General features: G+C 56.2%; 2 protein-coding genes across 4 annotated transcripts; one reads left to right on the forward strand and one right to left on the reverse strand.

Annotated features, from left to right (window-relative positions):
• Nucleotides 1–200: 200 nt before the first annotated feature.
• Nucleotides 201–10578, reverse strand: ETV3 (ETS variant transcription factor 3). Of its 3 annotated transcripts, none has more exons than XM_042439949.1 (5): nucleotides 10554–10578; nucleotides 8810–8868; nucleotides 7789–8026; nucleotides 6797–6912; nucleotides 201–4711 (listed from the first exon to the last, which is right to left on the reverse strand). In XM_042439949.1, exons 2-5 carry the CDS (start codon nucleotides 8853–8855, stop codon nucleotides 3477–3479), a joined length of 1635 nt encoding a protein of 544 aa, XP_042295883.1. In that variant the 5' UTR covers nucleotides 8856–8868; nucleotides 10554–10578; the 3' UTR covers nucleotides 201–3476. The 3 variants fall into 3 exon arrangements, with proteins under 3 accessions (XP_042295883.1, XP_042295881.1, XP_042295880.1); XM_042439947.1 differs by lacking the exon at nucleotides 10554–10578 and adding an exon at nucleotides 10329–10529 and having other exon boundaries at nucleotides 8810–8865; XM_042439946.1 differs by lacking the exon at nucleotides 10554–10578 and adding an exon at nucleotides 10329–10529.
• A 160-nt stretch (nucleotides 10579–10738) lies between these two features.
• LOC121915604 lies at nucleotides 10739–13700 on the forward strand. Its single transcript, XM_042439950.1, has 6 exons — nucleotides 10739–11579; nucleotides 11952–11975; nucleotides 12175–12263; nucleotides 12504–12560; nucleotides 12656–12817; nucleotides 13224–13700. The coding sequence occupies exons 1-6, from the start codon at nucleotides 11179–11181 to the stop codon at nucleotides 13430–13432; spliced, it is 942 nt and encodes a 313-aa protein (XP_042295884.1). The 5' UTR covers nucleotides 10739–11178; the 3' UTR covers nucleotides 13433–13700.
• The last annotated feature ends 86 nt before the right edge of the window (nucleotides 13701–13786 follow it).

Below are 13786 nucleotides of genomic sequence, written 5' to 3' on the forward strand. Positions count from 1 at the left end.
ACTACTTACATGTCTTTACACACAATTTTAATCCTGCTTTACACGGACAAATACCTCAAGCTAAGAGCCGCTGCTCGGACGCATTTAGTCCCTGCTGAGTCAAAGCATCGTCATAAAGACAGGACCGTGTCTTGTGGAAAAAAGAGTTATCAGTAAATACTTTGTCACTTTAACACTTTTACAGTCTTTTTTTTAAAAAGAAAAGAAATCTAATCAGAAAGGTTTCAAAGCAAAGAAATCTCTCTTGCTAAAATCCCACCACGATCCAGAAAACGATAAAAGTAAAAGAGTCAATGCTTTTGAAAAGCAAAACAATTATGGAATTGAAAGGGGAGTCCATCAAAGCTAGCCCTCCCTGGAAGGAAGGAAGGCAGGCAGTCTCTGCGCCTCTTTTCCTGGGAAGGACACAGACTTCAGTACGCTGTTTCCCTCGAAGGGCAGGGAAAAGGGGGATTCCCGGAGTCGCCACTCAGGGGCCAGCACCATCCTGGGAGAGGCTTGATCCATCCCCAAAAGTCAGCAGAAACTGACCCAGACCGTGAGGGCTGGACCCTGTGTAGGTCCCCAGGCAAGGTGCCCCAAGCGCCAGGCACCTCCGAGGGAACAGCCGTACATGTCCCCTTCCTCCCTGTGCCAGTCTTGCCCTCTGGGCATACGAGAAGCTACTGCCTGCTCTTTTGGAGAGCCAGAGCTGCCTTAAGGGACAGAGCCAGAGCCCTGGCCAAGGGTGCTTCTAGAACTGAGAGGCCCTGCAAGCATGGCCCACCTGCAACCCTCAAAGCCGCCTCCTCCAGAGGGGAGGGAGGTGGCAAGATACAGCTTCAATGTTGTCCTCATCCCCCCCCACACACACACCTGTCACCCCACTGTTTTCTCTGGCTAAGAAAATGGTTTCTAAAAAGATTAATGTACCCTCAACACCCATTCTCCATCCACCAGGCTTGGCATTTGGCACAAGAAAGCCATTTCCGTTTCCCTGCATGGTCCTTCCTCTTAAGTTAAAAAAGCCCCTGGCATGCAAGCGCACCCAGCCGGGAGAACGAGGGGAGCACGCACTGGCTTGCCCTGCTATCATCACCCTTCTCAAAGCCAGAGCAGCATCTCCCTGAGCCAGTGGCAAATGGAGCAAGTGGGGCTGCCCCATCCACCATCACCCCCCCCGAAGACCCTGAGAGCCCTTTCGTCCCTGAAGCGAGCGGGCAGTTTTGCAAGACAAGGGCTATCAAAGGAGGGAGAGGGGCCAAAAAGGGAGGGGGGGAGCTAATTGGGAGGACTGGGAAAGATAACACTGGGGACACTCTTACTTCCTGCCCTCCCCACGGAATGAGCCCCACCACCAGCCCCACTTTGATTCCGGCACTTGGATACTATTGGGTAGGGAAGGTTCATATGTCCTGATCCAAAAAGGCCCCGTGTTTCAATTCCTGAGTTTTAAAGGGGGGCCCTCTGCCAGCCCCTTCCACTTTGGGGGTGCTCTGGAGCGCCCCAGAAGCCTCCGCCCTAATGCAAAATAGAGAGGTGGGTATGGCTGTAACATGTGGGTGGGGAAGGGGTCCAAGTCCCAGACTGGGGGGGGGTGTGTGCTCTGGCCAAGGGACAGAAGTGCCAGGCAAACTCTATGGCACGCTTCCCTGGGCACAGAAACAGTGTACCCCCCCTCCCCTGGGCACAGGAGTGAGCAACCCGCCAGCACACAAGGCATGCACTCCCAACAACAGCAGCCCCCTGACCAGTGCCCCCCCCCCCAACCAGTGGCCTCCAAACAGCTCTCTTGATGCCCTTCACAAGGGGATATACTCCCTCCGAAAGTGGCTGTCAGCTGGCCGGCTCACTTATTTAGGGAACATGCCCCCACCCCATCTCCCCACAACCAACAGCCCAGTCCTCCCAGGGTTCATTCAGCCAGGCTGCCCAGGGCAGGGGAGAGGCGGCTGGGCACAGAAGCAAACTCTGAGAGGGGCAGCAAGCCCAGCAATGGCCCCCTTCACACACACACCCACTCTCACTCTCTCTCTCCAACCACAGAGGATCTCTAAGGAGGTCTGAAGATCTCCCCCTTTGCAACAAGTCTCCCAGCATCAGAGGTCAAGCACAACCGTGCTTAAGGCCTCCTTCCAACCAAGGGAGGTCAGGCCCCCTGCAAAGGTGCCTTCTTTAGCACAGAAGCCAGGAGGTCGTAGCCTCCCTCCCGAACCGACCAAGGCCCAATTTCCCTAGAGACAGCAGACTCCCTGGCAGCTGGGGCTGATCCACCTGCCCAGACCCTGGCTTTCCTGCCCTCCCTCCCTCCCGATCCCAAACTCCGCAGCACCATCGCCAATGCATTTGAACCACAAGGCCCCCCTCCCCAGGCTGACTTGATCCCCTGAGCAGTGCCTGGCCCCTTCTGCAGGCTCCTCCTCCGGTGGCCAACCCCAAGACACACCAAGGCAAAGGCCACTGGAGTCCCCTGGCACGGCCCAGCCTTCCCCTTTGGCCGAGCGGAAGAGCCTCCATTTCCCTGACACTGGCCTCCCACAGGAGCAGAGTTAAGGCAAGACAGAAAAGGACTGGGGAGCCCACCTGTCCTCCATCCTGGGAGCCCCCCAACCTGTCTCTTGGGGTGCTCCTAAGCAGACCCCTCCTCACCCACAGCAACCACAAAGGTAAAGCAAGGAGCACAGCTTATTAAAGGCATCTGGTTTTTTGTTTTCTTATATAGAGATATATATATTTTTTACTTCCACATTCCTCTCCCATCCCTGAAAAGATCTTAAAATGACTCCCCATCATGGCTTCTTCAGTATTTGTGAAAATATCCCCTTAAGCGTTACCGTCCCTCCTCCCCCCAAAACCCTCCCAAAAGTAACACTTAAGGGTTGCAAAGCCCCATCGCACCAGCCCCACGGGGCTCTCTCTGGGCGATGGATGGCCTGCAGCTGGCTTTGTGTTTCGGTTTTCTCTTCCTGCAATTTCCACTTTAAAAATTTAAAAGACAGTGCAATGTTTCATCCCCCTCCCCACAATAACATCTCTTGTTTCCTGTTTTGACACAAGACACATTCCAGTTCTGAACAGAGACGAAGTCTTCCTCAATTTCATTGACCAGCCTCCCTAGAAAAGTAATTTATATACATTCAGGCAGGTTCTTGCTTCTATAAAATGCTATAGATAAAAAGGGGGGAGGTTAGGCAGAGGGGTGGGTTCAGGAGTCCTTTTGCTGCAGACGTGACCAAGGGGCTTTCCGCCTGCGAGGCAAACCTCCCCTTTGGGACCCCTCCACCCGTCCCTCCAAACATGGCAGACCGCGTTTTACCTGCAATTAACATGCGCACACACACGCACACACACGCGCAAAGCAAACCCCTCCCCGCAAAAATGTCTAGACTTTAGCAAACCATTCCAGCCCCCTTTTCCTTCTCTTCCTCCTCCTCTCTCACTCTGCAGCCCCAGCCAGGCCAACCTTGTTACATGCCAACAGAAGAGCCCCCGCCAGTCTAAGTATCCATGGCAGCCTTGGGGGCCAGGAGGATGTGAGGGGTGTCCAGACGACCTCCCCAGAAGGAGTGCCTGCCCTGGCCCTCCTCGGAAATCTCTGCCTGCCGGTCGCCATTCCAGCGGCGCTTCAGGCGCAGCTTCGGGGGCATCACAGCATCCTCCCTCTTTTCTGGAGGGCCCGGCTCCCCCATGGATTCCTGGGGGCTGGGTCTCTCGCTCGCTCCTTCCTCTTGCTTCGGTTTCTCGATGGCTGGGACGTTGGCCTGGCTGGGGGACGGCGAAGCTGCAGCCCACGAGGGGGCAACCGGCCTAGCAAAGAGAGCATCCTTCTCCTGTTCCTGGCTCTTGATACCCTCAGCTGTGCTGGCGCCTTCCTCCTGCCCCACCTGGTCTCCCTCTGGTGACGAGCTGCGCTCCGGCTCCTGGTCCAAGATGGGCTCCGTCTTAATCTGGACGGGTGATGCCAAAGGTGGCTGGGAAGCCCCGGGCCCCCCTCCGCTGCCACCGCCGCTCTCCTGCCGCTCTCGGTTCTTGCGCCCCACCGGCGGAGGCTGCAGCTTAATGGGGAAGGGGTGCTGATCCTCTGGAGGCACCTGAGGGGGGCAATGGATGGGGGGCATAAACAGGCCTGGGTAGCGAGGGAAGGTCCGGGGACTCAGGTGGTAGTTGAAGACTGAGCAGGCCTGTGAGTGGAGGTAGTGCTTCATCTCCTCGGGGCTGAAGGAGAAGCAGCTGCCCCCGGCTGCAAAGGGGCTCATGCTGGGAGAGGGGCTGTAGGAGAAGAAGGTGGGCGTCAGGGACAAGGCAGGCGAGATGGGAACGTTCAGCACCCCTCCACGGGACGGCAGCGGGGAGACTGCAAACGGGCTGTGGGGGTCAGGGTACATCCCCGACCGGCCGAAGAGAGGAAGCACCAAGTCCGGCTTACGCTTCTGGGGGCCCACGCCACCTAAGGAGGCAGCGGCGGCAGCGGCAGCAGAGGAGTTGTTGCGAGAGACCAGGGGGTCCATGCTGCGATGCCAGTCTGGGGAGCCACCGTCCATCTCAGGCATGGGAGATGACTTCTCACCGATTACGCCATTATTGAGAGCCTCTGTGCCAGATGGGGGCACCAAGGGTCTGCCGGAGAAGCGGCCAGGCTGGGATTCTTCAGTGGGAGAGTGGCTGTCCAGAGGAGGAAAGTGGAAGCGAGAAGAAGCCGTGGGCACGGGAGGAGCACTCTGTGGGACCACGCCTGGGAGGAGGAAGAAGACCGGACAGAGGTCAGGACCACGTTGGTAGCAATAGCAGCCTCTATGGCAATAAGACGCTAGACCAAATTGGTATTGGTGATGCCACAGAATGGCAACATATAGAAGGGCATGGCAACAACTATACACTTATTTACACAGTATAAAAGGCATAACAGTAGAAACAGAGCACCTAGAAATTAACCAGATCTTTGCCAATCACCAAATCTGTCAGCGTGTCTCACACACTGATGGCCTTTTGCGGGGAATCCTCAGTTCCATTTTCCTATGACTCTGCAAACACACCATTTTGTTACTCAGTTTATGTTGTTTTGTCATTAAAGACTATTTCTAAATATGATTTGCAGTGTTTGTTCACAAATTTCTCCTCCCTGGACCCTCAAAACACACAAAACAAGTAAAGAGGAGTCAAGCCTCTCTCAGACATGTGACATCGCACAATGGACACAGCTTCTGTCCAGTGTTGTATGAAAGCCCCACAGTCTTGCCTCGCCATTCGGGTTGCCTGCCCCACATGGCATCTCATGGCATCTCAAGGGGAAATGCCACTTCCTCCTCCACCTCTGCCAAACCAGTCTGACGCTGGCTCTCTCATCCTGCCCACACCAGCAGCCCCACAACTGGACCAATGCGTCAGTCTCCCTTGCCCTCCCCAGGCCAGAGGAAAGAGAACAAGCGGCAAAGCTGAGCTGCCTTCCACGACTCCAGCAGCCACCGCCTCCTCTTTGGCCCGTTCAATGCCAGCCTTAGGGAAGGCAGGGTGTGCCCAAGAGGGGAAAAGCCACCCAGGTGAGCAACGGCATAGGCAGGCAGGCACTGCCTAGACTTGTTCCCCAAGTCATCTTGTCCCTGGCAAAAGCGGGGAGCTGCTCTGCACTCCACAGCCAGCCCTCTGAAGCTGGTTCTCCACATTGAAGGAAACAAGTTGTCAAAGGAGCCCCTCTTGACAAACAAGAAAATGCCACTACAGAAATGCAATAAATGGAAACACACTGCCACAGCTTAACCCCTGCCCCTACCAAAAATGGTGTGTGTGTGTGTGTGTAGAAATGAGCCTTTTGGAAGAGAGGGCCTCTGCCGTCTTTGCAAAGGTGACAAGGGAAGCCCCCCCCCAACCTTCTAGCTGTAGTTCAGAAGGCATCAGGATACAGTGCTGAGTCTGTAAAACTCTCAACAAGCAGAGAGACATGGCTGAGTGGAGCCAACCTCTCCCTGCAAAATGCCCCAGGTTCCAGCGGCTCCTCATGGCAGCTGTGCTTCTTAGGCACCAGTCTTTGCTTGGCACAGGCCAGGAGCTGCAAGAACAAGGTGCCTCTCAAAAGGCAGCCAAAAGAGGAGATCGAAGCCATCTCCCCATGAGTCCGTGGCAGGTGCTTCCCTGTTCATTTTTCCGTCTCCGTTTTGGAGGTTATCCCCAACCGCTCCCTATGCAGTTCCAAAGCACAGCCCCATCTCCTGACCTGGGGTAGCATCACTTGAGACATTGGCTTTTGCTTGGCTTTTTAAGGCAGAACTAATGGAGTCAAGTTAGAAGAAAAGGGATTCCAGCCTCGACATCTGGAAGGTCTATTTTTACTGAAAGAGCTGAAGCAAAGTGGAATATGGACTGCCTCAGAAAATAATAGACACTCCCTTTCTTTGGAAGTCTTTAAACAGACATTGGATAGCCATCTTTCAGGAGGACAGTACTTTCAGAGCACTGTAGCTGCATACTGGGGTGATGGCCTTTCAGGTCCTTTCCAACTCTACAATTTTATCATTCCATGGCAAACACACATAAAGAAGATCTGCTGAAGCTCAGAGGAAGACTTGGTCAAAGAATGGCCCTACCATCTGACACAAGTGTTGGCTTCCCTTCACACAAGGCATTAGAAAAAGAAAGCTTGTTCCAGCCATAAACCCAAGGGCTGCCCCAGATAAATCTCGAATCTGACCCAGAAGGGTGGAAACTAAATGGCAGGCAGTGCACCCCTCTACCTACTGATGCTGCTACTTTCAAGCCCCCAAATTTCCACTGAACGAGGGCCATCAGCCATGTCTGAAAAGTGAAGAATACGTTTTCTGCTCACCGGTGGGCCGGACATTAATGAAGGGGTAATTGGGCATCACCAGCTTATTGAAGTTGAACTTGTAGGTGAACCTTTTCCCTTTTGTCTTGTGCAGGATTCTCTTGTTGTAGTAGTATCTGCCAAAACAATGGAAAAGGAAATGAGTATGCACCTTGCTAAAGAAGCAGTATGCTCACCTGGACAGCCACTGGACCATCAAGAGCTGCGTGTGTGGAGACAGACAGACAGAACATTGCTTCCTTCTTGTCTTCCTCCTGGCCAATCAAACCAGTTCTGTTGGTTCACCTCCCAGTGTCATTTTGAGGACAGTGGAGGAATCCCAGGGAAGACCTTGGCTCCCCCTCCCGTAGATCAAGGCCTCTGCTGGCATTCTTCCCTGTCTTATTTCCTTCCTACTCTATTATGCAAATCTTGGCCCTTACTTCCTTGTTTATTTCAGCCCATGCCACCGCAGAAGGATCAGAGGGCACCCAGCTGCCAGCCACAGCTTCCCAGGAGCAAAAGTCAAGGGAGATGTTCTTTGGCCCTGACAGGAGACTGGGTACAGCAATGAGGAAGGCAGAAGGATGGATATTGCAGGGCTTGTTGCGCCATGCCAGTCAGGTGCACAGTGATAATGAGCTGGGACCTTGTGCCTCATGAGTCTGGGGGGCACATCACAAAGTCCATCCTACCTTGCATTACAGACTGCCTCCTGGAAGGCAAGGATTGCAATGGGTTGTCCCCCTAACCCCCACTATGCCCCCAGCATCAGGCAGCCAAACTAGTCCAAGGTAATCCATAGATGGTCAGCTGAAGATGGACATTTGAGGACCAAATGGAAAAGAACCCCTGCTTGTGCCAACCTTGCCAATGGCCCAGCTTCCTCTAGATTTGGAGTCCTCCTCTCTTTAGCACAGCTGTCTGCTTCCACGATCCACATAGTTTTCTCTAACGGTGGACCAGCCACCACCCCCAGCATCTCCATCATTTGCTAGTACTAAGGTTCTCACCTGAGGGCCCGGCTCAACTTGTCGTAGTTCATCTGGGGCTTGCATTTCCTCCGGCCCCACAGGCGGGCCACCTCATCGGGGTCTTTGATGACAAACTCCCCGTATTCGCCCTGCTGCCAGGCAATGACGTGTCGGAATTCCTCCTTCTGCAGCAGCTCCAGGATGAAGTGCCAGAGCTGGATCTGCCGGGAGCCTGGGCTGGACTCAGTCTTGTAGGCCCAGTCTGGGAAGTGGTAGCCTGAACAGCCAAAAGCAACAGAGGGAACCGTCAGCCAGAGAGAACCCCCCCAATCCAAAAATCTCATTTCCCCCATCAAGATAAACATGAGTCAGTCTCTCGCAATGCTTTAGCCATCCAGCCCTCCCGCTACTTTTCTAAGTTACTTTGAACCATTCTTTTAACAGAAACAAATCTCAAGTTCATAAGTAGGAACTAATGATGCAGTCGCGTAAATAACCTACCTGCCATCTGTTTACTTTCAGCCACAAAAGCGTATCCTTGAGCACAAAGCCAGAATCAATACAGCAGAAGCATTGTGTGTGTCCACGCTGTGTATGTAACACCCCTGTTTAGCCAAGAAGCTTGACATCCCCCACAGAAATATCACAAGGAGCACTGCAGAAAATACCACAAGGTGTAGTGGGTGCATGAAGCACAGCTCATGGGTAAATCACTGCCTCTTATCTCCAGCTCCTCTCTCCATCAGGAGGTTTATGGCTGCCCCCGGTCCCTTTCTTCCTCCCCTGTCACTCCCAGCCGACAAGACCCCATGGGTCACGTTTACTTAGGCACCAGCTTCTTTTACATCAAGAAGACCTCCAACAAAGCTCAAGACAGGCAGGCAGTTATGCTGGCAATGCCATGCCAAAAGGGTGCTAATAGCCCTGCCATGCAAGAGTACTCTGAGCAAAGAGTCATGGCCTGAATCAGCCCAAGGCCCCTCCGGCGTTTCCAAGGACCGTTTGCAGAGAAAGAAGGCAACAAGATAAAGCTCAAGGGCCTCCAAGGGCCACATCTTACCTCCGCCTGCTTCCGGCTTCTCCACAATGGGACAACCTGCCTTCATTTTAGTGTTCCTGCTGGAGAGAGACATTATGGAATGGGGAGAGAAGAGAAAGCACAATTATGCCTTAATGTATCTATATGTTCTGAGCCCCATCTTCTAACTGATCCCACTCCTTCCCCCAAAGAAGCCACACGCCAGCCATCCTCCCCTGAAGCCCAGACCCATCAGCGCCTTTGCTGCTTTGCCAGAACCTGCAACTGCACAATGCTCCCTCCCTATAAGCTTCCAACTACAGACCCCAAGCCAGGCATTTCACATCCATTCAGCTTCTTGTTCAGCCCAGGGAAGACAGCCAGCCAAGGGAGAAGGGAGCGGAGGGGAAGAGCCCCAAAGGAAAAGGGTTCGTCTGGCTGTTGGTTGTTGGCGGTGGGGCTCCCTCCCACCATCGCCCTCCCCACAACCGAGAGGCAAAAGAGGGGCCTGCCCTGTCTACGTCTGGAAGGAAAACAAGCACTTGTAAAGGTCTTCGTGGAGCTGGCATCAACAGCAGCCTCACCTTCCATATTCCTAGAAGGGAAAGGTGCAAAGCCCTTCCTTCCAGCAATGTCTGCTCCCAGGCGCTGGCCCCAAGGAAAAGCCTAATGCTTGGCCCCCAGGGAACCGTAACAGAGGAGACCTCCCCAGGCCAAGGAAGAGCCACGGCTCCCAAGCACTGAGCCCAGCAGCCAAGGGCCTCTGCAGCGGTTCTGCCTTCGGGGGAAAGAGGGCATCTGCCAGGAGGGACCCCCGCCTTCCTCCCTGGCAAAGTCCACCACCAAGAGCCAGCCTTCCCTCCCTCCCTCCCTAAGGAAGCCTAGAGCGTTTCCTTGCTGGCCTCCTTCCCCTCCGTCCGCCGCACCCGTGTTTGAACAGTGAAGTCACCGGGAGGCTATTCCAGGCCCAGAGCAACCCCTGGAGGCTGGAGAGAGGAGGCCTGGGCTGATAAGGGAGCCATAAAGGGCTCGCCTCCCTCCCCTGCTACGGACAGCCTTCCCTTCCACAGCCGCAGCCTTTGCCCGCTGCCCAGAAAGGGAAGGGCAGGGCAGGGCCAGCAAAGCGGCCCCTCCATTGGGAAGCCTCTGGGGCCTCGGGCAGAAGCTCCAGCAGTGGCGGCACCTGGCTCCAGAGCCCCAGCAAAGGACGGAGCAGAGCACCCCACCAGAGGGCTCCCAGGGAGAGAGGACCCCTTCCCTTCCTGCTTCCTAAGCCTCGCAGGAGCCCAGGGTACGCCTTTGAAGCAGGGGCCTCCCTTCCAGCTCCACGGGAAGCGCCTGGGCCTCAGCCTCAGGAAGGACGCCCGGTGGGAGCTGTCCAAGAGCCATTCCGCCTCCGGGAGGGCGCTTCCGAGCAGAGGCTGCCAGGCGGAACGAGGGCCCTCCCTTCCCTCTCCAGGGCCCCGGCCCCCTTCCCTCCGCGGAGCCCCCTCCGGATCCGCCTCCTCCTCTCTCGCTCCCTCTGGGCCTCGCTGCCTCCGGGGCTCCTCCTCCTCCTCACCTTCGCCCCAAAGGCGGCGGCGGAGGCTGCTTGGCTCGCTCCGTCCGGCGGCGGCAGCTGCTTCCTTTCCTCCTTCTTTCTTTCCTTCCTTCCTTCTTTCCTTCCTCCGTTCCTCCTTTTCTTTCTCTGCCACTTTCTTCCTCGGAGGAGGCCCTCTCCCACCCCCACCTTCAGCCACCGGAAACGGAAACGCCTCTCCGCCGCCGCCCACCAGCCCTGACTCACCCCGGGAATCGTCACTTCCGCCAAGACGACGACGAGGAGGAGCTCCATCTAGGCCACGCCTCTTCAGGGATTCCCGCTCCGTCCCTCGCAACTCTATGGTTCTCTCCCGGGCGGTGATTGGAGGGGATGGGATTGCGTCACGGAAGAGGGGGAGGAGCGAGGTCTGCGCGTGCGCCGTAGGCAAAGCACAGCTCCGCCTGGACCTTGAGTGTAGGGGCAGCGCCTGACGTCACGTCCGGCAGAAGAAGGGAAGTGGTAACCCCCTGGCTTTCCTTCTTTTCACGGTCCAAAGGGGTTAAGAGCCATTATCAAAGGCGGCAGCAGTAACGTCTATTACTAGGATTATTACAGTATAATTAGTATTATGATGATGATTGAATCGTGGCTGCTGTTATTATTAGCCCTGACCACAGCAGGAAATGCCCTCTGACCTCTGACCCTCATTGACCCCAGAGAGCCTTGGCCAGTTGGGCCCTTGGAAGGAAGTCCCCTCCAAGTGCCATCCAGGGCTGGCCCTGCTGAGCCTCCCAGAATTAGGACATGCTGTGGAGTCCTGGGAGTTGTAGTTCTTTGTGACAGCTAGCCTTCTCCGTCAGGGAGGACACAAGAGCACTGCACTGGATGGATGCAGCCAAAGCGGGGTCAAAGGGCACTGGTCCTTCCGCTCGGCTGCAGCCTCCCTTTGCCTCCGACAAGAGCTCCGCACGGGAAATGCCAAATCCTTTGCTGCTGGCAAAGGCCAGGAAACCATGTGGCAATTCCAGCCAAAGAGGCCGGGCAGCTCTCTGCCTTGGGTTTATCCTGGTCGACCACATTCCCCCTGGCTCTTCCACTGGGGCCTGGAGGCTTCCCTTCTGCTGGGAGGTCAGAGGCCAGGCGGCCAGCCACAGACCAGGCAGCGCTGACCTCACAACCGTCTGGAACCCTCTGGGCTGACCTCTGGCTGCAGGATTCTGAGCAGAGGGCTCCCTGGGGCCTCTTCAGCTGCGCCATGCGGGCCTGGCTCTGGAGCCGCCTTCGCCTTCGGTGAGGAGGGAAGGAAGGAAGGGGCAGCGGGGCGCCTTCAGGGCCAACACCTGGCAGAGGAGTAGCTGTGATGGGAGAGCTCCTCCCTTCTAGACCCATAGGGCAAAGCAGCCTCCCCACTTCCCACCCAAATGTCCTCCCTTCTCCCCTCGGCAACTGGGTCCGGGGGTCACTGAGGTCCCCTGTGGGCCATAGAGAGGGGCTTGGAATGGAGGGCCGCTCTCTTCTCTGGCTCCCCAGTGGCCTGGCCCTGCGCCTGTCTGAGCCCCATGATCCCTCCCCAGAGCCATTCCCCACATTCATCCGATTTGGGGGAAGAAGGGGCTGATGCAGTTCCCAAATTGCTCACCTGACTTCCCTCTCCACTTCCAGATCCAGCTACAAGAAACACTCAAGGTGAGGATGGCGCCTTTTGAACCCCAACTCCTGCAACCCTTTGGGGCCCAGGAAAGGAGCCAGACTGGTGGGGCTGTGATCTGGAAGGGGAGCCCAGAGGGAGGGGATCTCGGCCGCCTAGTCCCCCACTCCCCCATGATCATTGGGGCCCCTCTTTGATGGAGATATGGGGCCAGGGATTCTTTGCTCCTGTGTCCAGGCTGGAAGGAAATGGGGAGCCAGGAGAAGCCGAAGAGGAGGAGGAGGAAGAGGAAGGGCAGCGTGGGGCAGAGGCCGCTGTGCCGGAAGGTAAGTGGGGTCCAGGGGGAGGCTTGGCTTTAGGGCTCCTTTAGCAAGTCAAGCGCAACTTGCCTGGCACCTGACGCCCCCAAAGCAGCCCTCAGAAAGAAGGGGCTCAGCAGCAGCATCAAGCCCCACTGGATCCATGGGGCCCATAGTAATCTGTGAGGGGTGCTGGCGGAAGGGCCACCCAGCTGCCTGGTCCATGCAGATTTCCCTTCCACTGATCTCTTTCATTCATACCTCCAGGCCGTCCATCTCAGCCTCCCTCAGCGTCTCCACTGGACAGAGAAGCAGCTCAAGAAGGTATATACTGTATTGGAAAGGGGAGGCAGCACCTGGGGATGGTGGGTCCTCTGCATCCCTCCCTGAGCCCTGCTGTCCCTCTCCTCCTCTCACAGGCAAGGCTCTTGTGGCCCCGCTGCTCTCCAAGGGTCACCCTCCAGCCGACAGACAGCCCCCTGGACCTGCACTGACCCCTCCGGACACCCACCAGGAGATGCTGACCCTCGTGAGAGAGCTGGAAGCAGTGAGAGAGTTTCAGTCCTTCCACTGCCAGGAGCGTAAGTAGCCCAGACCCCCCTCACCCGCCCCATTGCCCTCTGCTCACACCGGCTCTGGGGCCGAGGGGTTGGCCCTCTGTCTCCCCTTCTCCTGACCTTTTAGCAAGGCAACCCAGATCTGCTGGGATGTGGTTACGGCAGCACCTGCTGGAACCTCCCTCCCAAGGGACTGGAGAAAGGAGACCTGGTTGGGGTGGGGGCCTTTGGAGGCCTACATCTCTCCCTCTCAGTCTGGCAGAACCAGGACAGACAGAAAATGTGGAAGCGGTGGGGTGATGCCCAACAATGTATGCCTGCTCCTTCGGTGGGCAGCTGCTTCCAGGCACAACAGAGTTTCCCTTCTGGTCTTGTTGCTGGTCTTGCTGCCTTCACACACAGACACACAGATACCCCTTACCCTTTGCAGGGAAGAAGGACCTCCGGAGCTGCCAGGAGTGCCTCAAGTCCCTGAAGGCCATGCAAGACAACCTGCAGGCTGTCCAGAGCCGGCTCTGGCGGGTGGAGGCCAAGCTGGGCATGCGAGTCTCTCCCCCGGAGGAACCGGAAGAGGAACCGGAAGGCGACGGGGGGCCCTTCAGGCTTGGCACCAGATCCATCGCCCCACCGCTGGGATGAGGTCCCACAAGCAGAGAGCAGCGCAACAGTTGCCAGACGCAGTGGCGCAGGGGAGGGGAGGGTGTTTTCAAGGGCTGCGGCAACTGCTGTGGTTTGCTGGGGTGGTTCTCTTCATGCACCGGGACAGGGTTGCAAAGGCCTCTGGCGTTGGCCTGGGAGGGGTCCCACTGGAGGGTTTTTCTCATGGCTGTATTTACTGGTTGCTTCAAACACTGCATTCTGTGGGCAGAGCACACTGTGCCACAATAAAAGCAACCTAGAACTAAAACAGACATTACTCTTCATTTCAACAAAGCACAGCATGAAGACAGAAACAAGCCCCATTTACACAATCAAATCCATGTGCCACCACAC

This window comes from Sceloporus undulatus, chromosome 9, assembly GCF_019175285.1.
Source record: "Sceloporus undulatus isolate JIND9_A2432 ecotype Alabama chromosome 9, SceUnd_v1.1, whole genome shotgun sequence".
Classification (NCBI taxonomy): Eukaryota; Metazoa; Chordata; class Lepidosauria; order Squamata; family Phrynosomatidae; genus Sceloporus; species Sceloporus undulatus.

Excerpts from the sequence above, each read along its gene's own strand:
- ETV3 (XM_042439949.1), bottom strand. The coding sequence starts at position 8,855 with ATGAAGGCAGGTTGTCCCATTGTGGAGAAGCCGGAAGCAGGCGGAG. Across the intron at positions 8,027-8,809 it reads GAAGCCGGAAGCAGGCGGAG|GCTACCACTTCCCAGACTGG; the intron begins GTAAGATGTGGC and ends TTGGCTGTTCAG. Across the intron at positions 6,913-7,788 it reads AAGTTGAGCCGGGCCCTCAG|ATACTACTACAACAAGAGAA; the intron begins GTGAGAACCTTA and ends TTGTTTTGGCAG.
- LOC121915604 (XM_042439950.1), top strand. The coding sequence starts at position 11,179 with ATGCAGCCAAAGCGGGGTCAAAGGGCACTGGTCCTTCCGCTCGGCTGC. Across the intron at positions 11,580-11,951 it reads TGGAGCCGCCTTCGCCTTCG|ATCCAGCTACAAGAAACACT; the intron begins GTGAGGAGGGAA and ends CTCCACTTCCAG. Across the intron at positions 12,561-12,655 it reads CAGAGAAGCAGCTCAAGAAG|GCAAGGCTCTTGTGGCCCCG; the intron begins GTATATACTGTA and ends CTCCTCTCACAG.